The following is a 25,247-nucleotide window of genomic DNA, read 5'->3' on the forward strand; positions in this document are numbered from 1 at the left end:
TGCTGACTTATTCATAGTATTATTTTATTTTGAAATTGTCAATATTTGTTGAGCATAACTATTTAATATTTATCTGTTCAATATATGATTTTGTACTTACTTCTTATATTGTTGTATTTCATAATTGTGCTTACCATTATATTTGATTCAGCTGCAACTACTTTGAGCATTTACCAAGATTTCTTTACATGTTTTCATTTTATTTGTTAGTTTTGTATATTTTGTTTGTTGATTTAAGGTTATATTTTGTTCTGCTTTCATTATTTCAATATTGTGAACATTATCAACTTTAGTTATTATTCTTCTTTGAAGCTCTTATTCTTTATCTATTCAATTCTTTGATTTTGTATCTATTTGTTGTATTGTTTTGTTTCTTAAATATGCTTTTTATCTTTATAATTTTTTACTAGAATTGTCTTTGTTATCTATAATTTTTTTTACATCAATTTTACTTCTCAGTATATACACTTAAACATTATCTATTAATGACAATTGTGCTTCCTTTTAGATATTAATTCCAAATTGATTGTGCTGAACATTTCTTCACTTCAATTTAATTTTTCCAATTCGACGCAATCATTGACATACCTCTTTTCTTGAGAAACAAAATGAATAGTGATAAGATGACTTTAACAAGTTATGACAATCAACAAAAAAAATACCATATAATCTCTTACCAGAATAGCAAAAAGAAGAATTGCGTCAAAAACTTGAACAATCTTGAAGATCAACATTCGGTAACTTTTCCTGCAAATCAAAACTTGAAAAATCTTGTGAACTCTAATTTTTATGCAAAATCAAAATTAACATAATTTTTTTCAACAAATTGTGTAAATGAAATCTTTCAAAAATTATTTTATAAAAAATTTCCTAAGTTTTTTTTGGAGCAATCAACATAAAACCTAAACTCCTTGATAGAAGCAAACAATTATTGACATAATTGTTGCTGCAAATCCACTTTGAGGTGAAATGTATTATTTGCATATATTATTAAATCATATAAGGGGTTCTCTATCTTTTAATCACTTCAAAGCAATTAATGGTGTTGTCACTCCAACATTTCATGAAGTAGCTACGTTGCATGGCTTGTTAGAAACAGATAATAGTTTGGAAGGTTGTTTACATAAAGTATCACTGTACGAAATGCCATACTTGAGTTAATGGGAAAGGACATCAACATGTTTCATCTTTTAGATGATGATATTTGTTTTGACGAAGACCAACTTGACTCTACAAACATCAATGATGAATTGACTATCATAACTCGAAAAGAAGATTTTGTAGCATTAACAATTCTCAATGATGAATAACGACGTGCTTATGATTTAATTTTACAAAATGTTTTCTCAAATAAAACAAGTTCATTCTTTCAAATAAAACAAGTTCATTCTTTGTTGATTGTCAAGATGGAACAAGGAAAACATATCTATACAGAGCGTTTCTTACTACATTAAAATCTAAAAAGCTAATAGCACTTGCAGCGACATTATTTGGTGTTGTTGCATCTATTTTACTTAGAGATCAACACTTACAATGTTAGTAAACAAAGTGAACTTGTAATATTTTTACGTGCTGCAAAATTAATCATATGGGATAAAACCCCTATGTCAAAAAAATAATCTATATAATGCTTCGAGACATAATGCAAGATAAAACAAGACGGTCTTCCTATATACACATCTTGAACCACTTCCACTTGATTTGAGTAAATACGAAAATAAGCACTCATATTGACAGTTAAGTGTTTGTAAGCGCATAAATTAAAGTCCAAGACTACTTACAACAGTGGCAGATGAAATTTGAAAAACAAAAAATCCAATATATCACACCATATAAGAAATGGTTGAAAAAAGAGCACACATCTAAATCTCACTCCGAGATCAATTATCTACTTAATGCAGGAAGGTAAGGTGAGATCGTGGCATACGAAAGCCAGCACAACATAAACAATCATCAGTAGCAGGAGTATCAGTGCAGCAATGAGTTTGACGTTTCTCCATCACATCGTGCTTCTGAAATGACGAGCTTGCTTCCTGAAGCGAAAGGTGTTTCCTTGCATGTTTGTAGTTTTATCAACCAGCAATTCCAGATAATCGCCTATATCTAGAACTTTGTCAATATTCTCTATCATGACATATCACACCTTACTCATTTAACCTTTTAGTCAATTTATCCTATCAGCGTTCGGATCATTCGAGTAGTATCCCATTTGCTGGCTCAAAACCCTTGAGAATTCATCATTCATAGCATAAGCATGAGTCGAAAGAACTGCACGGTCGTAAGTCCTCACAAATCTCTGATGAATGTCATCGAGAAATGCAAATGGTAGTCTTCTTTCGATGTTCTCGTCAGCCATACAGACGACGGTGAGGCCATCGGTGCGCTGGAAGATGTAACGGTCCTGAGAGTATGACACATGGATATTAGTGTTTTCCGGTATCTTATTCAGTATCTACCGCGCAATCACGCTGGCGTTGGTAGACGTGGCGCTAAACTCCTCCAGCATCAATGATTCCCTTGCCACCAGAGTGTAGAGTATCTCCATCCCCCACCACAGATCCCCCTCCCTCTCTCTAAAAAATTTTCCTCAATTTTATGTCCCGTTGAACTTGTTTCTTTGAAGGCCCAGATTAAAGAGCTTTGAGAGCTGGTTAAAGTTCTTTGGCAAAGGTCCTTGAGACCAAGGTTGGCAACCTGAATCTGTGACACCCTATCCCTAGAACAGAAGACGGGAGGCCAAGAAGGAGGGCCGCATGGGTTATCATCCCCATTGGCAGGCCACTTGGGAAGCTCTGGATTTTCCAAACATTTTCTGAAAGAGATTTGTTATAGAGTAGCCACTGTAGCAGTGCACACAATGCACACCCTACGTGGGTGCTCTTTTTTTCCTCACGTATCATTAGGTTTTCGAAGATGACCCCACTTTCTCCCTCCCCGAAATCATCATTTTCTGCTCATTTTCTTCCCCTTCATCCTCCTATTCGTCCTCGCAGAGCTACTGCTCTTCCGAGTCTCCCTCCAACTCGCGTCACTTGCCAATCCAACCTGCTCCAACTCACGTCACCGCGCATCCCACTCTCTGATGATCCGCTGCCTCCTAGAGCACCAACTCGCCACTCATGCAGAGATCCGGGCAGCCACGCCCCGGCTCGTCACCAATCACTCCATCAGATGACAGTTAGAAAATAAATTGAGAAGGCTAGAACAAGATGATTCCAGTCGTATTCCATTCAGTAAATATATAGACAATGTACAAGTGTTTGAATTATAAATAAGTGTAAACTATAGATAAGTATAGACTACAGATAAGTACAACAAAATATTAGCTAATCTAGATATGATCTTCAACAGAGTTATTTGAATTCAAAACAGTAGTAATCTTGGAATTAGTTGGATCTTGATCACTATCTCTAACAGCCCCCTTCAAGGTGATGGGAAAGTCACAAGCCATCAACTTGTCCCGAAGCAACTGAAACCGAGATGAAGAAATACCTTTGGTGAAAATATCAGAAGGTTGTGCAGCAGTTGAAATATATTTTTCTTGGATGTCCTTATTGAAGATTTTCTCACAAATAAAGTGATAATCTACCTCAATGTGCTTAGTTCGAGCATGAAATACTAGATTGGAAGATAGTGCTAAAGCACTAATATTGTCTACCCAAAGACAAGGAACTATAGTTAGGGTATGTGAAGTTCTTTAAACAATATTCTCAACCAATACATTTCAGCTACTGTAAGTGCCATTGATCTGTATTTTGCTTCAGTACTGGATTTGGCCACAGCTAGTTACTTCTTAGCAGCCCAAGAAATTAAGCATGGGCCAAGGTAGATGCAGTAACCTGAAGTGGACTTTCAATCATTTAGGCTTCCTGTCCAGTCTAAGTCACAAAAGCCATTGAGTTAGAGAGATCCTTTGCTGAACTGAAGACCAAACTGAAGTGTACATTTTAGGTATCGTAGAACTCTCTTGGCAACTGTAAGATGAGTGGTTCTTGGACAATGTAGAAACCGACACAAGTGATTGACACTATAGGATAAATCTGGCCTAGTGAGAGTCAAATACTGAAGGGCTCCCACCATTGTTCTATATTCTGTAGGATCATCAGGTGGATCACCTGATAGCTTGGATAACTTGCCACCTGTAGTGCATGGTGTGGATGCTGGTTTAGCACCAACCATCTTCATACGATGCAATAAGTCAACAGCATACTTACCTTGATGAAGATGCAGACCATTAGCTGTATTGGTGACTTGAATGCCTAAGAAATATGATAATGGACCAAGATCTTTAACAGCAGACTCACAACTGAGATTAGAGATAAGTGCATCAATAGAAGATGATGTGTTGTTGGTGACAATGGTGTCATCTACATATATAAGTACAAAAATATAGATGTTGTCATGATGAAAGGTACATAAAGATGTATCCACTGTGGAACCAATGAACCTTAGTTCCAATAAAACTTGATACAGCCGCAAGAACCAAGCTCGAGGAGCTTGTTAAAGACCATATATGGATTTGTGAAGAAGACAAACATGATTAGGTAGGTGGGGATCTTCAAAACCTTGAGGTTGCTCCATGTAAACCTCCTATTCAAGATAGCCATGAAGAAAGGAATTGGAAATATCAAGTTGTCTAATAAACCAGTTATGATGAACTGCCAAGGCTAGAACCAACTTGATTGTAGTAGGATTTATAACAGGGCTAAAAGTCTCATTAAAATCAACTCCATCAATTTGATCAAAATCCTTAGCTACCAATCTTGCTTTGTACCTGTCAAGAGTACTATTAGATTTTTGTTTCACTTTAAATACCCACTTGTTCCTCACTACCCTTTTATGACTAGGCCTTGGACAAAGTGTCCAAGTTTTATTAGCCAATAGAGCATTGTATTCAGCTTGCATTGCAGTCATCCAATGCTGGGAATTGCTTAGGTTTTGAGGAGTTGGTTTGAGATCAAGTGATGATTTTGGATGAAGGGATGGATGGAGGTTTAGGAATTGACTGAGGGTTTTTGGTTTCAGATTCAAGCATACTGTTTGGACTATCATTGGAAGGGAAGTCAATATTGGAAGGGGCAACAATAAACTCTAAGGCAGGGGAGTTGTTAAAGGTGGGTGAATGAGGTGAAACAGTGTCTGCAGGACCCAATGTGGGTGCATTATGAGGATGTGAAAAAGATGGAACATAAATAGAGGATAAAGGATAGAAAGAACTGGATTGTGGAAGAGTCATTGAACCAAGGAAATGATCCTATAAGGGTGGAGAAACAGTAGTTGTAGCCTGTGTAGTCTGAGCAGGAAAATTCAATTAATCAAAGATTACATATCTAGAAATATAGACTCGTTTGGATTGAGGATCAATACATTGATAACCTTTTTGGTTGGCACTAGAACCAAGGAACACACATTTCTTACTTCTAAAAGCTAGTTTATGTGGATTATAGGACTTGAGAAGTGGAAAACATAAACATCCAAAAGTTTTAAGGAAAGAGTAATCTGGTTCCTTATGGAAGAGAGTAAAGTATGGGGATTGATTGGATATGACAAGTGTGGGAAGTTTGTTTATAAGATAAGTGGTTGTGAGAAAAGTATTAACCCAATAGGAGTTTGGAAGATGGGATTGAGCTAGAAAGGAGAGACCAATTTTTGTGATGTGTCTATGCTTCCTTTCTGAAATGCCATTTTGCTCAGAGGTGTAGGGACATGTGAGTTTATGCAAAATTCCATGTTTGGAGAGGTAATCTTGGAAAACAGTAGATAAATTTTCACCACCATTATTTGTTAATAGTTGTTTAATGTTGCTGGAAAATTGATTTTCAGCAAGGCATTTGAATCGAAGAAAGCAACTAAATGCTTCAGATTTGAATTTTAATGGAAACAACCATGTGAATCTGGAAAAATCATCAATAAACAAAATATAAAATTTACAACCACTAACTAAAGTTACAGGGGAGGTCCACATATCTGAGTGTATTAACTCAAGAGGAGAGGTGGACCTGTTATTGGACTCGACAAATGGAAATTTATGACTCTTGGCTCCTTGACTTGACTCACATAACTGTTTGAACTTGACTGAACCAGAAATGGGCAACATAGAACTCTTGACTAGTTTTGAAACAATAGACTCTGAAGGGTGACTTAGTCTTGAGTGCCAAACTTGAATAGGAGCTTTGACACCTAGTAGTGCAGTAAAGGTAGAGAGTAGAGTAGCTTTAGGAGGTGATTTATTGAATTTGAGCTGCTTGAGGTACATAGGGTACAAACCAGCTTTACTCGGCCCTTGGAGGAGGATTTCCTTGGTCTACAGGTCCTTCACAAGAAAGTGACTTGCAGTGAGAATGAAATAACAATTATTGTCATTACAAAAACGTTGGATAGATAAGAGATTAGAGGAAGCATGAGGGCAATGTAAGGTATTATTTAAATGAAAATTTGTTTTAGAGTTAGAGAACAACGAGGAACCAATATTGGTGATGAGCAAACCTCCCCCATTGTCTACTATCACTTTGTCATTTCCATGATAGGGTTGTTGCTGCAAGGTTAAGTTCTCAAGATCAGCAGTGATGTGATTATTGGCTCCACTGTCTAGATATCACCAGGTATGCTGGATTGATATCAAAAGTAGATTTACCAGTTGAGTCAAGCACGTAGTTAGAAGGACAAGCCTTAGAGCCATCAACAATGCTTAAGAGGTCATGACTTCTTAGAATTGGAACATATTGAGTAGTCCAATTGAGATAATTGGTTCCAACAAGTTTGACAAATACCAAAGGGGTGATGTTTGGAATGACAAAGGGAGGCACAACAGATGCAAATGATGAGACCATTATGGATCGAGAAAGCAGTGTGAGTTCGAAAGCTATGATACCAAGTTAGAAAATAAATTGAGAAGGCTGGAATGAGATTATTCCAATCATATTTCCATTCAGTAAATATCTAGATAATGTACAAGTGTTTGAATTACAGATAAGTGTAAACTACATATAAGTATAGACTATAGATAAGTACAACAAAATATTAGCTAATCTAGATATGACCTTTAACAGAGTTATTTGAATTCAAAACAACAGTAATCTCAGAATTAGTTGGATCTTCATCACTATCTCTAACAATGACCTCACCGCTGGCCACCACTACGGCTACAACAACGACGTTTACAAGATCCCCGCGCAAGCTAACTCAGACTTCGCATCTCCCTTAGAGTCCACCGCGAATGGTGGAGTTTTCGTCCCAAATGGCCCATTTCTACCACCGCTTGACGAGATGCGCGAGGAAGGGGGCGGCGATTCAATGAAAAGGTGGGAGGGGGTGGTGCAATTCAGTGGGGAGGGGAGGGGGGAGGAGAAAATCAAATGTATAGGGGTGGGGGGGAGAGCAGACGGCTATGTGGGTTGGGGATGGAGGAGAAATCAAACGTTGATTTAGTGAAATCTGAGAATGTGAACGTGCAAAACGTGATTTTATTATAGGGAGTTTTTTATCATTTCACTTAAGCCATGTTGAGTGTGATCCGGCTGCTTCCCAAATAGTTGTTGTTCCCAATATTTTTTCTTTCTGAAATCGTTCAGGATTTTGAGATCATTAGGGCTAGTGGCAGCAAAAGTCACTGTAAATAGGAAGAAAGAGACAAAAATGCATTCACTCGTCTGGGCAACCTCGTCTAGGTTGCCTCTTGTGAACTGAGAGAGGGGAAAAAAAATCCTGCCGACACTTGAGGTGTGTAATGGATACTGCCAAATAGTGGTTGATAGGGTGAGTTTTGATACACAAACTCATCTCATCTCATCTCATTATTATAACTTTCATAAATTCTTATATAAATAAATAATAAACAATTCAACTTTTTCAAATCATAAAATAAAAATAATTATTAAAATTATATTTAATAATATTTTATTCAACTTTCAACAAAACATCTCATCTCATTTCATTTCATCTAAATTCTCTATCCAAATCCACATGAAAAATGTTTTGGGACCAGAATTTGTGTCCAGAATGAGATTTTTTTTTTATTTAGTGGTTAAGAAAATATTTTTTATTAATATTGTAAATATTTTTTATTTTTTTAAAAAATATTTATAATGATTAAAAAAATACATAAAAAAATTTAAAAAGAGAAATATTTTGGATCCCAAAAAGTATCCGAATGAGTTTTTTTTTACTTAGTAATTAAAGAAGTGTTTTTTAATGATGTTATAAATTTTTTTATTTATTTAAAAATATTATGATAATTAAAAAAATACATAATAAATAAATAAATAAATAAATAAATAAAATATACTTCTCAAAACAACTATTCAAAACATTTTTTTAAAAAGTACAGTACCGCTCAATTTTAAAATATATAAAAAAAACTACTTTTCCCTCTTCGGTGGCTCTCGGCTACATCTCTCGATGTAGCAGTACTCAATCCACATTTTTTCTTTGCACCCAGTTGTTCTCTCCATATCTGTTCATTGACGAGACTACACATTTCTCTCACTGACATGGAGCAACATAAAAGCTGCGCTGAGCCCCTGGCGAAGACAGCAATCCATCCCATCCGTGTTGTCGTACCGAAATTTCTTTCACTTTGCCTTCCTCCACAACCGACACGCCAACGCCATCCAGAGGGAACCCACCAACTTGATTTCTTCCCTTCTTCCGGTCTGCCTTCCTGCATTTCCATCAACTTTTGGTCGCTGGCCGGATCCGTAAACAGCGAGGAGCCCTTCTAATCGCGGTGAAATTTACAGCCCAGCCCGCGTGCTATGCCAGAGCACCACCTTGCTCCATCTCGGCTCCCCATAAAGCCAAGCCCCCCGTTCCATCACCGACAACCCCGCCGCACCATTTTGCCCGTTTCCCTTGGGAATCTCGCCTTCACCTGCAAAGCATATTTGGCCGGGCAGAAGGCCAGCTTTCCTCTGCTCTCTGCCATCTCCAACTAGCTTGAGTGAGCTTTGTGGAGATTTTTGCAATCTCCACTGGGGACCTCGGTTTGTCTGTTGTGGACCAAATCGACTACAAATTTAACGTTCCCAAAATGAGGAAACCCAGTCTCTGCAAGCTTCGCACCTCCCTCCCCAACTCTGACCATAAACGCCGTAGCAGTCCTACCTCAGCCACGATGGGTCCGAAGACGCGCTCCTTCGGGGTAAGCACAAATGTCCTCCCATTTCAATCTCTGACCTCTTTGAACCCTATGATTAATTTTTCGTAATTGATGGCTGGTCTTTAAGGAATATTGGTTTTTAGGAAGCTCTACAGCCAGTTTCTTGTTTGAAAGTGCACTTGGAAATTTGAACTCGAGACTCAAATTCTATTCAACTACTTTCTGTTGCGTATGCCCGTAGGCTCTTGAATTAAACTTGAAATCTGATAGGCACAAATCACATAATTGAAATTCTGTTGCGTCTGCCAGTACCAGCCTTGTAGTTGCTACTATATTTTTTCCTTTTCTCATTTTTCTATTTGTTAATTTGGAGTTTGGAGATCACTGCTTAGAAAAATAATTTATGGAACTTGTTTTTGTAAGTTGATCCCTGCTGGTAAGTAAACCTCTCTGAATGATTTTATTGAGATTTTAACAGACAAATACTGTTTGCACCCAAGAAGAATTATATTCATCAAAATTTTTTTTAGTTGATATTGGACTGCTAAATACTGTATGCACCCTGGTATACGGTGTATACAAGAGCAACGCAGAAAGCAAGGACCGGGTCTTTTGAATTGTCACAACAAAGTCGAGTGTCTTTCACAATTCATTTTTTTGATTTTGCAAAAGTTTCTAATACAAACTGTGTGACTCAACAGCTACCTGATCTTTTCTCCTTGTCTTCCAAGTTCGTTCCCACTCTTGTGAATCTTCTTAAAAGATTAGCGGAGGAGGGGAAATCCCTGCAGCTAATGAGTGGGAAAGAAATCCCTCACTAGCATCATAGAGCTTTAGGAATGGAGTGAGTACCAGTAGTGATACGTCATCTAGTATGTTTAGAAATGTAAACGCTACTCAATTGGATCTACTGCATATCAAATCGTTGGGGGTATTGGTCAGGCTCTTGGATGGCAAATTTGCATGTTCCTGAGAGTATTAGATCTGTGCATGTTAGACTCATTCCACTCCAAACCATGTGACTTGGTAATGGGTTCTTGAATTTTCGTTGCCTAGGGTCCTCCATCCTCGGTTGCATATGTCTGGGGCCGTTTTGATTGTTCATTAATGTTAAAAATAATGCTGTAATGTACTCGATGTATCTAAACGTCATGCACTTTTTTATATGATCTTTGCTTAATTTTCTGTTTTATCAAGTTGTCTCGATGAGGATTTGAACAAAGTCTCTAAGGAGGAAGTTCAGTGCTGAAGAAGCCGGGAGTTTATCAAGTGACTTCTTGAAAACATCATCTCTGAGTTTCTGAAATGCCTCAAAAGTAGTCTCAAACGACTTATCTAGTTTTCCATGAAACAGAAAAGAATGTAACAAAGAAAAAAAGTAAATAAAAAGAAATTAGACATCTAAAATGAAGTCAATTTCTAGATAGTCTTCAAAGATGAAATATTAGAAGTATTTCTTAAGACGCCAGATCTCTTGCTTGTCAAGTGAAACCTTTTAGTTATATATACATAAATGCATAACAGCCCCAAGTAGTTCCCATAAATGCAGGAATTGGTACTTATTTCTAAAGTGCAATTTCTCTTCGTCTTGATACTGCCACGCTTGGGTAATAAAGATATCTCAACACTTTTCAAGAATTTTAGTACGGATGGAAGTAGTCGAACTGCCAAACATAATGAAGTATCTTTTATACAAAATTTTGTTCTACTCCATGTGCAACTCAACACGGTTTGCGTGAAAGGAAGTGACCATAATTTCTCCCACAAACCCTTTCTCTCTCTCTCCCTTCCTCTCGATAAGCCTCCTTCGAAACCTCTGCCTTCTTCCTTTTCTCTTTCTTTCTTTCGCCCATCACAGTCCAAGTAATGACCAAATCCCCCCATGGTGGAAGCTGAACCCTCCAGCTTTCATACCTCTGTGCCTGCTGAACCCCCCCCCTTTTCTCTATCTCCCTTTCTATCGACAAGCCTCCCCACGAAACCAGCCTTCCCCCCCTTTTCTCTTTCTTCCTTTCCCCCATCACAGTCCAAGCAGTCAAGAATTCAGTGTGCAATCGACGGAGTCCATCAACAGTGAAACCTGAACCCCTATATCCAGCGATCGTACCTCTCTGTTGAACGTCTCTCTCTATCTCTCTGCATCGATATGAAGAAACCGTCTCCCCTTCTCTCTCGATGTCAGCAGTGTGTCCCCATCAACCCCTCTTGAGGGTCACGTCCTATCTCTGCCAAAATTGTCAGCTACAGGAGATTCCTCTACCAATGGACGAGCACAGTCCTACAGTGAAACCGTGAGCTAGGTTTTTCCCAAATTTGTGGCAGCCATGGCCAAAGGCACAATACGCAGCTGCTCTTCTTGCATTACCCATCGATTGCAACAACCCCTAAGAGTATCAAGCAGATCCTTCATCAACAAGTCTGATTTTACCTACTACGCTGTTTAATTTGGTAGCAAACTACCTATTACTGATATTTACAGAATAGGAGTGGGATCTGCTTGCATGTATTTGTAGAGCGTATATTGTTAAACAACACTGTAGAAATACTTAACATATATTTTTATAACTGTCGGGAGGCCAAACATTAAAGTCTATTTTGTTTGAGATAAGATATTGTAAGAGATCTCGTTACAAGTTTCACTGCCCATGATTACTCTATCTTTTGTTGGCCATGTATCCGTTGCACTGTGAACATTAGCAGAAGTATTAGTTATTCAAATCAAACTAATATTAGTTTGCCATGTGTAGGCAGCATGATTTGCTTTTTTATTTGTACTTGTTAATGAACTTGTTTTGAAAAGAAGTAGATGTTGAGCTGAGTTGTTGTTACAGAAGATTTCAGTTGAAATTAGGCAACTGAAAGTTGAAAGTAGGCAACTTTCTAAGAAAAAAAAATCGAATTAAATAGATGTTTCATCAAATTAGGAAAACTGCCTTCTTTCTTGCTTAGCAACAAAAAAATAAGAAGGAAATAATATAGGGTTAGATGTCAAATTAAGCGTCTGTGCACATAAGGTTACATGCAAGGATAGAAAGTAGTAGAAATTATAAGAAAAGGTTGGGAGAAGTTATCTGAAAATACTAGATCTGAAGTGAGAGATGGTGTTAGTTATAGGTTATGGCATTATTTCAATTGTGTGGAGGCTAGGCTCTTAACGAAGCTCTCTGGGATATATACTCTGTGGCTTGTGCTAGGGCTTTGTGGCAACTGCTTTTTAGTCATATACTCATCTTTCTCCATGGAAGGTAAGTGTTATTAGAGCAGTACATGAAAGGAAGGTTGATGCCTCTACTAGTTTTTTTTTAGTTTGGGAATATGAGTTGAAGAGAAGGTTATTCGGGCTTGTTAGTAACTGTCGAACTGATCATAATCTTGAGGAGATGAACACAAAGATTCATTAACTCACATGCCCTTCATGTTTAGACCATATATATAATGCCTTATCACACCCCACTACACTAAAAGCATATGCCTTCAAATAAAGTTTGAAAGCCATGCAAATGGAGTAAATCCAGGGCATTGTCAAGCAAATGGAGTACTTAAATAGTTCACAAGGCCATGCAAGAGTAGATTATTAGAGCCATTTTGTCGTGAAACATTAATTAAGGAGATCTGTTATTGGCTTCTGCATGCGATTGCCAGCCTAGTCCCACAATGATCATCATCACTTTTTTGATCAAAGTAGAGACATCCATCATCCACGCAAGAACTAAATTCCCAGTCATAGCTTTCTTAGTTGGGGTCTTTGCAATGCCTTTTGGTTTTAAACATTCATCAATGAATGTGGAAACACGTACATGAGGAGACATCACTACGCTATTTATTTGCATCCTGACTCAGAGATTCATGTCTTCTTTGTTTAGTGCTTGATCAACTTTGCAAACGTAATTTCTTCATCCTTTAGAGCACATCATTGTACTCTCATTTTGTCCAAGTTTTTCCTTCAATTTTGGGGGACATAAGAAGATAGCATCCAGACAGACTGAGGGTCTGTTTGGGTGTCCAACTACTCTCAGCTATTCTTGATAGTTCTTGTACGGATAGAGATACTCCACCATCCAAACAGGTTAAAACACTTTCAACCCCATGTGACTCTATTGTGTTTTGAAGGACTGAGCTCAACGGTAAAAAGAAAAAAGTCTGCCCCCGAGGACAACATCCCCTCATCCTTTGCAGGGTCTTCTTCCCCAAATCACCCGAGTCGTCCTCGCACAGCTGGGAGAGAATCCCCCCACAATGAACCAAAGACTCACCCGTACTCGACCTCTATCTCCCTCTCTGCAATACCATTTCATGTCTCTCCCTTTCTCTCTGTGTCTGCAATGTAGTACGCGAACCTGATGAGTTGGGAATCGAATCTCTCCATCGTGATTCGCTGCTCCCTCACCGAACGCGTGCTCCATGCTCCATCCCATCTCTACTGAACGATTTCGATATCACTGGGTTTTGGCAGGGTATTTTGTCTGAGGAAGATTCGATTCCTCAACCCGTGCCCTTAGAATCCCACATTTTCCTGATAACTATAAACCACCCATGGCCAAAGCCACATTACGTACCAGTCAATCGAAGTCTAGGGTTCGAAAGCAACAACACTCAAGATTTCATCCCACCACATTATTCATCACGGGGCCTCAAACGCGATCCTTTAAGGTAACTACAAATCCAATCCCTATTCTCTACTTTACTGAATCTGCTTCCATGGGCATGTCTTCTATTAATTTGGTAGATATTTGGAAATTTTTATGATTGCAGAAATTATGAGCCACTGAACGATTTCTATACTTACTGATTTGGGTATTGTTCAGTAGGCTTTCAATTTTGTGTTATGGCATTAATGATAACACAAGAAAACCGAGCCTTGGCTTTGTTAAATTTCTTAACTTGGATTTGTAATTTGTTTGTTTATTTGAGGATTTATATCGCTAGTCATAGAAAATAATAACATTGGGAGGGAAGAGATAAAGCACCCCGCTTACTATTGTATTGTAACTTATTTCGGATGGATAAAGCCATGTTTACTTCAGTTTAAACAAGCCAAAACAGATGATCAGATTATGGTTGGGATTAGGCCTTAGTTGAGTAGATAGGCCATGCATTTTTTTGAGTGATTCTGTTAGAACTAGTATGGACTATGGAGTTAGGAAACATGTGGTATAAATGCTATTTTCACTTCTGCACCATAGGGACAACGGCAAAAAAGCTGTATCAGAAATATGTTTCCTATTGGACAATACTTTATATACTACATTTCATAAGGAGAACTCAGGTGTAGTTGGGGGGTTTTTCCCTCTAATTCTTACTGATATATGCAGTGAAAATACGAAGGGATTGGACATTTGGGTTGAACATTTTCCATGATTGTTACTATTTTCCTAGGAGTGTTTGAATAATTTATTGAAGTTTAACAGAACCTTTCACCTTAGAACTTAGAGATGTAATTTTTGGGTATGAATGATTGGGTTTCATAGAGATAAAATAGACACAAGGTTTGGAATTTTTTTATGGTAAATGTAGATTTATAGCAGTAAGTCTATTTGCAAGCATAACTCTTTAGTTATTTCCTAAATTGGTTGATGTTTGAAATTTTTTTATAATTATAATGAATCCCACAACAAGTGTGTTTACACCACGGCTTCTAAATAAGCATAACTCTTTGGGATAGCAAGCTGCTTGTCTTTTCCTCCACAAGGATGATATGAAATGGTTTTTTATTGTATTTTTTTGTAATGTTGTTATAACTAAAAATTCTTCATTTATTTGAAAACCAAGCATTTCTCATTTGTCTGTGCTGTTGCCCCCGTACCATGCACAAAACATGTTTTCTGATGCTCTATGCTCTACTATCTTGCTCCTAACATTCGAATTTAATAGACAATTAGCTGCCCAATTGCTGTTGGCCTTTTTTTCCCCTTAAACCAACACATTTTCTGATGTCTAACTTCAGAATTATTATGTCCATTGTTCCATTGTTCCAACCAATACATAGAGCATAAAGTGCACAGCCAGCTCTTTAGTGGTGGATAATGGATGGAAAATCCATTCGGTGCCTTGGTAATGGCTGTCATGGCCACTTCCACTAATTCTAATTAAACATGTTTATATATATATATATATATAAACATACCTAAGTGCCTCCTAGAACATAAGTAGTCAAAGATCTTAATTGTTGATTACAATTCATAAAGTCGATCCTAGTTAATTGGGATATTTAAGGTTTATTCCGGTTGACTACTACAGTAGTTGAAAGAAACATTCTCCATTAATATAATTCTTCATGAATATTATCATTGCAATTTGCATTCATTCATCCAATACAAATTATATATTATGTCTAGGGGTTTCGATCTCTCTTTTTCTTGTTTTTTGACTTGGATCATGTCCTTTAATTTTCAAAGTTATTTCTTGTTATTGTATGCAGTATCATGCCATGATCTGTGCAATTGATTTATTTTTAGTATTGAAATATATATATTCTATCCCTTCAAACGAAGAACAGTCTTACTTTAAGCTCTGCTAGCTAGCTTGAACAAAATTTTTAAGGTAGTCAAATCCTATACAATTTAGAAGTTAACATTGGTTTGTATGTTTTATCCATTAGGTTGCTATTAAATAGATCTGACTCAGGAAAAACAAGTTCATGCGCATGAGAAATCAGTCCTAAATCCTAAGTGATGAGACAAGCAATGCAGAAGGAAAACAGTCATTATTTGAATGGATATATATATATATATATAGAGAGAGAGAGAGAGAGAGAGAGAGAGAGAGAGAGAGAGAGAGAGAGAGAGAGAGAGGAACAAGATCAGGTAATGAAATTGAGGGAAATAATAAAGAATTTGAAACAAGTTCAGAATTCTAGTTCATTCTATACCAATTTTGATCTTTTTTATTTTCGGGTTTGTTTCTGCTTTGATTCTCTAGCTATTTATTTTTGTCCTGCATGCATGCATATATGTCATGTCTCCGGTTTCTCTTCGCTTATCCAACATCTTTTGACCTACCCTTCCCTAATTTCCCTCCCGGCCCCCTTATAACCTGCTTTCTTTGTCATGCACATAAATTCATAACATAATAAATGTGGTACACATCACCTGCATACTTTCTATATCGATTGAGACAAGGAGAGGGAGCCAGATTATGGTTTGAATATTGCAGAATTGATTGTGCACAGAATTCCTTAAACCTTCATGATCAATATATTAATCTTTATATATGAAGTCATGTTTGTGCACAGAGTTGAAATGAAGCTGTTTTTGTTGGACTCCCTTGCACTGTGAACTCAGAACATAAATATTTGTTTGATTTGAATGAAATCAAGCTATTTATTGGTTTGTTGTGTTTGAATGTTGTTTTTGTTTGAATATTGCTTTATGACATGAAATCAAGCTAATATTGGTTTGTTGTGTTTGAAATGAAGCTGTTTTTGTTGGACTCCCCTGCACTGTGAACTCAGAACATGAATGTTGCTTTATTACCTATTATATATATATATAGGTAATTTATATATATATATATTATATAGAGCTTTGTTTGCTGTAAAGATTTCATATTGACCAACTACCTTGTTTTTCATCATTGACAACAGATTCTCTTTTTAAAAATAAAAAAATTATATGCATTTCATTACTTGGTTTTTCATTGTTTTTAGTTAAGTTCGAAATACACTGAATTGAAGATGTATATAGCTGCTCTTTGTGCAAGTCTAGTTGGCGCAAATGTAAAAATCAGTTTAGATGATCAGTTTTTATTTGGTCTAAAAAAAAATCTGCACCTACACATTATTAGTTGGAATGGTACTATTTGCTCCTCCCTGTTTATCTGTGGACTCCCCCTTCCTCTCTCAATTTGGACTAATATAGGAAACGACCGTTAATATATATATATATATATATATGTTTTGAGTATAAGATTGTTGCAAGTTGTATGGATTTTGATTGGGAACACCAGTTTTTATTTGTTACTTTGATTGAATAAACCCAATATGGGTTTAGAATTTCATTCAATTCAATAAACCCATATTGGTTTCAAATGTAAACCATCAATTTAGCATTTCATTTTACTTAAATTGCTTCTCTTATGCCTGACTTTTTTTGCGGTTTATCTATTACAGCGATACTATCTCAGATCTTCAATGCGTGCTTCGAGAGAGGTATGAATATTTGTTTTTATTAAAAATGGATCCATGCGCATTGGGCTATTAGTTGCTATGATGTTTACAAAGCACTAGACTATTTTAATTTGTATTTTTGCCTTATTAATTGTACACATGATTTTGACCATATATATTGGACTATTAATTAACATTGGTACCATATTAGTAAAACAAATATGTTACTATTCTAATTAGTGAAACAATTAGGTTACTATTCTAATTAGTAAAACAAATATTAACCTATTCTAATTAGTGCTATCAAGGGAACATTGGTACCATGTTATTTTACCATGGTACCAATATGCCAGTTAAAGTTGTATGTGAATATTTTAGTGAAACCATATTTATTATTATTTCACATTTTGGAGGATATATTATGAACATTCTTTTAACTAGTTAACTATTACCTGGAGAATATGTGATTTTATTGGATTAGCTCGCATACTTATGTTTGCAATGAGCAGCACTCCATGGATGAGTCTGAGGTCCAGCGTGATCAAGAGTTGTGGACCGATGGATTGGAGGAGATGTTCGTAGACATTCTCTACCAAGAGACCATTGAAGGAAAATTGGTTGGGTCGAAGATCACCAACTGTGATCATCTGAGACTTGCAGAACAACTGTCTCGAGTTGGGAGGAAGGCAATTGATGCCTCACAAATTAGGGGGAAAATCACTCGCTTGAGGCAGAGGCTACGAATGTTCACGGATTTAATGGGCCAAACAGGAATGGGTTGGAATCCACATACAAAAACTGTAATTGCCACCGACGAACATTGGGCTAACGCAATAAAGGTAAAAAAATTATAAAGAATAGTTTAATTTGTTGGGTCCATGTTTGAGTTATATGCTTCGATTGATTTCAACCTGTTTGTTAGTGTATATGACAATTATAATATAAGTTTTTTATTTGGGCTAGGTGCATAGCCAATGGAAGAAATTCAAGACTAATGGTTGTCGAGACTACGATCTACTGTGCACCATTTTTGGGCAGTCGGTGGCGACTGGTGTTTGCCATTTTGCGTCGACGCAGCAATCCCCTACGAGTGAGGAGGAGGACCGACTTGAGGAGGAGGTGAGGGCAAAGGGCTCCGTACTGGGAACTACCACGGACGCGTCGATAGATATCGATGAGCCAAACATCGATGGGCCAGTTGGGAGACAGAGACAAGCTCGTCGTCGAAGAAGGGAGCCGATTCGGAGTAGCATATCCCCACAATTTAGCAAAACTTTAGAAATTATGGCCGCCACCGCCGCAATGAGAAATGAGTTGGATAAGCAGTTTTTAGAGGAATGTAGTAGAAAGCGAAGCAAAGGCAATGAGACTGAGTTTGGTTCGGATGCGTCATATAGCAAGCTAGGTGTTGCTATGAAGTTTTTGGATGAGATTATCCCGCCGCTCCCTGCACATCAATATAACAAAGCAGTAGAAAAGTTTATGCATGACAAGGCAGTTGAAGCATTCTTAATGATGCCCCCGAACCGCAAAATTGATTGGATCTGGGGGTTGCAGTGAGGAACAGTCTCTTGTCGGGATTAAATATATTTTTATGTTTGCGGATATTATTTGTCATTGACATTGTTGTTTATGAGCTGCTTAGGTAAATATTTTTATTGTGCTTGTTGTTTATTGATTTATGGACAACGGTTTAGATGAACATGTTATAATGACCTTGGATTATGAATGCTTATAATTTATTAACTTCAATTATTTAGCTTGTGTTTTATTGTTATTCTATTAAAGAATTACTAGTTATTAGAATGGATCAAGTGTTAAATCATTATTAATCAATTTTCACAACAGAATGGATGTTGGGAATGAGTCAGATGATGAGCCGCAAGTAGAAGCAAATAATGCCACCGAAGTTGGCTCAAGTAGTAACCAGCCTCCAAGCCATGACGATTACGAAGCTTGGAGGAGACGTGGAACATCTAGTAGTAACCAGCCTCCAATGTGGGACGAATACCTACGTACGAGGATGCGTGATGATTCGATTTGGGATAACATGTTTATGCTTACAATTGCAGCAGCAGAGGAAAGCACATTGCCAGTGTTTGAGTGAATGCCAGAACATAATATCGGCTTACGTGGACGAGACTATATAATTGCAATTCTCAATGGACATTCGAATAACTGTTGGAACTTATTTCGGATGAAGATATATGCATTTGAAGCGTAATGCAATACATTGCGGGCTAATGAATATCTAACATCAACAAGAAAGGTTTCTGTGGAGGAAGCTTTGGCAATGTTTGCATACACAGTCGCACATGCCAAAGTTCAACGAGTCACAGCCGACCGATTTCAACACTCTACTGAAACAGTTAATCGGCATATGTATGCAGTGATGATTGCCCTATGTAATATTGCTCCTGATGTAATTGCAGCTACACATACTACTGGGGTAGCACCATATATTCAAGGCAATCCAAAACATTATCCATGGTTTGAGGTAAAAATATTCTTACTCTGGTTTAAAAAAAATCAAATATATGGTTCAAAATTAAGAGACCATAGTTGGTCCAATTTTTTAAAAAATGGGATAACTCACAATTTTTCAATATATGATTGCAGAAATGTATTGGTGCAATTGACGGTACTTATATCGATGCATGTGTGCCTGTCGAGGCAACTAACGCGTATCTGTCTCGTCATCAGCAAGTTAGCCAAAATGTGCTGGCAGCCTGTGATTTCAACATGAAATTCACATTTATATACGCTGGTTGGGAAGGCACTGCCCATGATGCACGCCTATTTATGGATGCATTGAGTCGTCCAGGGATCGATTTCCCATTGCCTCCTGAGGGTAAGAATTATTACCCATTATTTATTGAGTTAGCATTTTTTGTCATGATGTAACGTATGATTCCCTTATGATAGTTTTTTTGTGATTTGGTTTTTAGGTTATTATTAATTGGTTGATTCCGTCTTTCCGTGCACACTGGGGTTTATGCCCCCGTACCCCAGGGTGCGGTATCATAGGTCTGACCGGCATAGTAATAGCTCATTCTCTGGATATCAAGATTATTTTAATTATCGACATTCTTCCCTCCGGAATGTGATTGAGCGTACATTCGGTGTGCTTAAAAAACGATTTCGAATTTTGAAATCAATGAACCCATACAAGGTGACACGACAACGGTATATTGTCATTGCATGTTGTGTCATGCATAACATTATTCGATCAATTACACCAAATGATAAGATATGGCGTAAATTTAATAATCCGAATCTTGCTCAAGGACAAACTGTTGAGGATAACCCGGACCATTCAACACATATGCCTGACATGTCATTTGCCTCAGCACAAGCCATGGCTGCTACCAGGGACTCTATCGCAATAAATATGTGGGCATATAGGGCGGCCCATTGACACTTGCTTTCATTTGATTGTATTGTATGTTTTTATTTTTTTTGGACATGTTTGCAAATGTTGGAATTTCTTATATTTTCTATGTTTTGGGATTTTCGCATGTATGAACTATTTATAATTTTTATTATAATAGCGCAGTTGCGAGTTGTCATCATAACATGTTTTTTAGAAAAATATTGATTTTTTTATAAATTTTTATATAAATAATTTCCTATGATACAAAACAAATTACGAAATGCATAATAATTTTGAATACGTTATTGTCCCGGTCGTCCATTCAAATAATTTTGATATAGGCACTTATGTTATATATAAAATTTGTAACAAATAAAATCATTATAATATATAAATAAAAAATAAAATCACTATAATATATAAAGAAAAAATAAAATTACTATAATATATAAATAAAAAATAAAATCACTATAATATATAAAAAAAATTACTATAATATATAATAAAAAATAAAATCACTATTATTCGGAGCTACTCCTTTGTCCGACTCCAAATTCCGACTCCGAATAGATATTTGGAGCTACTCCGAAGTCCGACTCCGAATTCCGATGACTTCGACTCCGTCAGAATCGGAGTCGGAGCGGAAGTCGGACGGAGTGGGAATTTTCAGAATTTTGCACACCCGTAATAATATTTATCATTATTATATATAAATAAGCTAAATTTTGACAATAATATATAAATAAAAAATGAAATCACTATAATATTTATCACTATTGTATATAAATAAAAAATAATATCACTATAATATATAAATAAAAATTTAGCAAAACTATAATATTTATGACTATTATATATATGAAAATAAAATTATTATAATATTTATCTATATTATATATAAATAAAAAAATATTATTTTTAGTAATATTTATCATTATTATATATAAAAGTAAAATAAAATCACTACAATATTTATTAATATTAAAAAATCACTATAATAAAATCATTATAATATTTATTACTAAAAATAAAATCATTATAATATTTATGGAATCCACACATTTTTCAACTACCTACTCAAAAGTCAACAACTCAACATATTTCACACATCCAAACAACTCAAAATACTCTCAATGGGACCTATAAACTCACTCCAATCTCTACTCATAACTATTCACAAACATTATCAACACTTCTCAATACTTTTCAACACCCAAACGTACCCTGAGACCACCTACTTAGGTGGAGGTAGTTAAGTTGCCTTGCTGGGTTTTAAAAAAATATAAATAGGAGTAGTTGGATCAAGGTTTGTCTACCTGGTTGGCCTATCCCAACCCTCATGACATTGCATTATTTTAGAACTGTGGGTGGGTACTTATCCAACTCATTTTGCGAAAAAAAAAGAAGCAAAAACTCCCACTATTCTTTCTTATCTATTTAACTAGTTTTCATTAAGGAGATTTGTTTGTTATGCTTGATGTTACTTTCACTTTTCACAGTAGTGTAAGCTAGGTCCAGTTATATTATCATTGCTTATGATATGTCAAGATTGTTAATATTATGTGAGATTATAGGTGTAGAATCAGTGCTGCTGAAACCAATGGTTATGGTGATCTGCTGAATATTAGGACTATAAAGTGTTCAAATACAAGACATCAACTATGGGATTAGGAGGGATAGTATATTAAACTCTGATCACTTTTTGAGATTCATTTCTTTAACGTTGTTGATGGGGAATCAACCAGCTAAGGTTTGTGTTTGGCTATGGAGATAACATGTTTTTTCTTTTTTTCTTTTTTGGCGTTTTGTTTTTGGGGGTGGGTTCCTTTTTGGATAGGAACAGTTGAGTGCAAGCACCAAACCATATATAATTAGGGTTGACCTTAAATCATGGATTCCAAGCTTCCAATGTAAATCAAAATTTTCTGATTATTGGGTTGTGGTTTCATCAGCAAAAAAGTTGAGAAATTAAATAAAAAATTCTCCCAATGAAATGAGGACAAATTATCTCCCATAGGTTCGAACAAACACGGCCACAAAGTGCCAAGAAACTAATACTTTGTTTGTTGGGTCCAAAACATATCCTTGGACCAATCGATTTTAGCCATAGGAAATTGGTTGACCAAGTATGGTTACTGTCTTCAATCTTCCTAGACCAAGAGAATCAATTGACATTGAAAGCTTTCTTGCTGCTCTTGTTTACTCAATTTCAATTTTTATCCCCAACTTTTTTACTAATCAAACTAATTGCTGATTTTTTTTTTTTTTTTATCTATATTACAGCGCTATTGGTTGAGATCTTCCACTAGTGCATCGAGGGAGGTATGGCTGTTACTTCACTTGACCATTTTGCTATTTTTTTTAATTTTTAAATTTTTTTTATCACATTCACTACATTATCGTATTAGAATATGACTTATGCCTTCATTTTTAATCAGTTCTTGATTACTTGTTAAAGCTAATATGTGAGTTATTATTACACAAGGAGTGGCTAATCTAGGACACTTTAGCAGTACTAATTGCCAATTAGTAGCGAAGGGAAATTGGATTTCGGATTCTTATGTTTGCATTGAGCAACACTTGATGGAGGATCCTGAAGGGAGGAATACCGGCAAATTGTGGACCGATTGGATGGTGGAGATGTTGGTAGATATTCTCTACCAAGAGACCCTTGAGGGGAAATTGGTTGTGTCGAAAATCACCAACCGAGACCACATCAGACTGGCAGAAAAGATGACACAAGTTGGGAGGAAGTCTGTTGATCCTAACCAAATTCGGGAGAAAATCACTCGGCTGAGACAGAGGCTATGACTGTTCACTGATTTGCTGAGCTAGATTGGAATGGGTTGGAATCAGCAAACGAAGACTGTAGTTGCCACAGAGGAACATTGGGCTAGGGCAATATCGGTAATCAATTGATTGAACTTAACTAATTTGACATCATTTAATCATTTATTACTTAGTAGAACATTTCTTTGCTTTATGTACTGTTATGCATAATTATTGTACTAACATAACCGTGTCCTACGATTAGGTGCGTGGCCAGTGGAGGAAATTCAAGACTCATGGTTGTCCAGACTACGATCTCCTACGCACCATTTTCAAACAATCTATTGCCATAGGGGTCCTCCATTATGCGTTCACGCAAGAACCCCCCTTGTCAGATGAGGACCACCTTGAGGAGGAGGCAAGGGCACGGGGTCCTGTACTGGGAACTATTACAGATTTGCCCATTGATATAGACAGCCCAGACATGAGTGCGCTAGGTGTGAGACGAGAGAGTTCTTCAAGGATCACTCGTCGTAGAGCAAGGGAGCTTGTTCGGGGTAGCATTTCCCCATAATTGAATAAAACTCTTGAAGTGATGGTCGCCAGCACTGTCGCTAGAACTGAGTTGGAGCAAAAGATGTTTGGCAAATCTAGTAGAAAGCGTAGCAAAGGCAAAGGCTTAAGTGGATCAAACGCTTCATTTAGCAAGATGGCTCAATGTATGAAGTTGTTGGAGGAGTTGACCCCTCGGCTACCTGCAGAACAATATAACAAAGCATCAATGTATTTCTTCAAGAAAATATGCAGGACATGTTCTTATGCATCGCCCCAGAGCGCAGACGTGATTGGATCTTGTGGTTGCCGTTTCGTCGCGTATGAGGATGGGCTTCGGAGTTGTCTTTTTTTATTAGTTATGGTTGTTTTATTTTCGCTAGGACTGTTGTTTGTTTGTTGTTGCAGACTATTTCAGACAATCAAATTTGAGATGGTTGTTTAATGTTTTATTGACATCTGCATTTGCTGCGTCGATGGATCATGTTTTATTGATTGGGTTCATTTCATTTCTTACTCGAAATGATTTGCATAATTTGCTAATGTTTTGAATAATTTGATAACTGTCTGTTTTAATATATAAGATTAGTACCAGATGGATTTTTGAGACAAGTCATGTGGACATAATTGATAAGCTTTTTTTAATATTCACTGTTATATCATAGAATACTAGAAATTCTGTCACGTGCTACGCATGCAAATGGAGGGATGTACTTAGGCTAATTGGTTTTTTTAATTTTTTTTAAGTTTCGGAGTGCCGAAAAAAGCCAAAACGATCTGAATGTTTAAAAAAGGAAATATCACTAAAAATTGATTTTTAGCTTAATTTCAATTTAAATAAAATGTTTTTAAAAAATTGTGCAAAATTATTTTGGCACTAATTTATCATAACAATTACATTTATTTAAACAATATACAAATAAAATCATCATTTTACCATCATTATTAATAAATTTTATCATATGGGATCTACACATTTTTCACATTTTTATACAAAAGTCAACAACTCAAAACACTCTCAAAGAGACCCACAAACCCACTCAAACGTACTGTACAAAGCTCGGCTAACTTTTCTAGATTGGGTTTTTGGTAGCATGACTTGCCTGATTGACAAATCTCTACATGTTTCCAGTAGCATACATGTCGTCAACAACAGAGACCATTGATTTAATGGAACATTGAAATTTTGCTTCACCGACTTGATGAAGGCCTCGTTTGTTTTGGGAAAACTTTTCATCTCATCTCATCTAATCATTACAACTTTCCCAACTTCCAATACAAAATAAAATAAACAATTCAACTTTTTCAAATCCCAAAATAAAAATAATATTAAAAAATATACTCTAACAATA

At 36.4% G+C, this 25,247-nt stretch overlaps 2 protein-coding genes and 1 pseudogene across 3 annotated transcripts; 2 read left to right on the plus strand and 1 right to left on the minus strand.

Moving 5' to 3' along the window:
* Positions 1 to 1,888: 1,888 nt before the first annotated feature.
* On the minus strand, positions 1,889 to 2,545 carry LOC109000335 (annotated as a pseudogene).
* Positions 2,546 to 8,438: 5,893 nt separating this feature from the next.
* LOC109000386 (L10-interacting MYB domain-containing protein-like) lies at positions 8,439 to 18,947 on the plus strand. 2 transcript variants are annotated; one of them, XM_018977239.2, is made up of 4 exons: positions 8,439 to 9,139; positions 17,205 to 17,243; positions 17,711 to 18,040; positions 18,165 to 18,947. In XM_018977239.2, the coding sequence occupies exons 1-4, from the start codon at positions 9,029 to 9,031 to the stop codon at positions 18,759 to 18,761; spliced, it is 1,077 nt and encodes a 358-aa protein (XP_018832784.2). In that variant the 5' UTR covers positions 8,439 to 9,028; the 3' UTR covers positions 18,762 to 18,947. The 2 variants fall into 2 exon arrangements, with proteins under 2 accessions (XP_018832784.2, XP_035547645.1); XM_035691752.1 differs by lacking the exons at positions 8,439 to 9,139; positions 17,205 to 17,243 and adding an exon at positions 12,856 to 13,747 and having other exon boundaries at positions 18,165 to 18,923.
* A 504-nt stretch (positions 18,948 to 19,451) lies between these two features.
* Positions 19,452 to 20,488, plus strand: LOC118349071. Its single transcript, XM_035692674.1, has 3 exons — positions 19,452 to 19,698; positions 19,821 to 20,052; positions 20,150 to 20,488. The coding sequence occupies exons 1-3, from the start codon at positions 19,495 to 19,497 to the stop codon at positions 20,158 to 20,160; spliced, it is 447 nt and encodes a 148-aa protein (XP_035548567.1). The 5' UTR covers positions 19,452 to 19,494; the 3' UTR covers positions 20,161 to 20,488.
* Positions 20,489 to 25,247: the final 4,759 nt, after the last annotated feature.

The sequence above is a fragment of the Juglans regia genome, chromosome 7, assembly GCF_001411555.2.
Source record: "Juglans regia cultivar Chandler chromosome 7, Walnut 2.0, whole genome shotgun sequence".
Taxonomy (NCBI): Eukaryota; Viridiplantae; Streptophyta; class Magnoliopsida; order Fagales; family Juglandaceae; genus Juglans; species Juglans regia.

Excerpts from the sequence above, each read along its gene's own strand:
- LOC109000386 (XM_018977239.2), top strand. The coding sequence starts at position 9,029 with ATGAGGAAACCCAGTCTCTGCAAGCTTCGCACCTCCCTCCCCAACTCT. Across the intron at positions 17,244-17,710 it reads CAATGCGTGCTTCGAGAGAG|CACTCCATGGATGAGTCTGA; the intron begins GTATGAATATTT and ends TGCAATGAGCAG. Across the intron at positions 18,041-18,164 it reads ATTGGGCTAACGCAATAAAG|GTGCATAGCCAATGGAAGAA; the intron begins GTAAAAAAATTA and ends TATTTGGGCTAG.
- LOC118349071 (XM_035692674.1), top strand. The coding sequence starts at position 19,495 with ATGTTTGCATACACAGTCGCACATGCCAAAGTTCAACGAGTCACAGCC. Across the intron at positions 19,699-19,820 it reads AACATTATCCATGGTTTGAG|AAATGTATTGGTGCAATTGA; the intron begins GTAAAAATATTC and ends ATATGATTGCAG.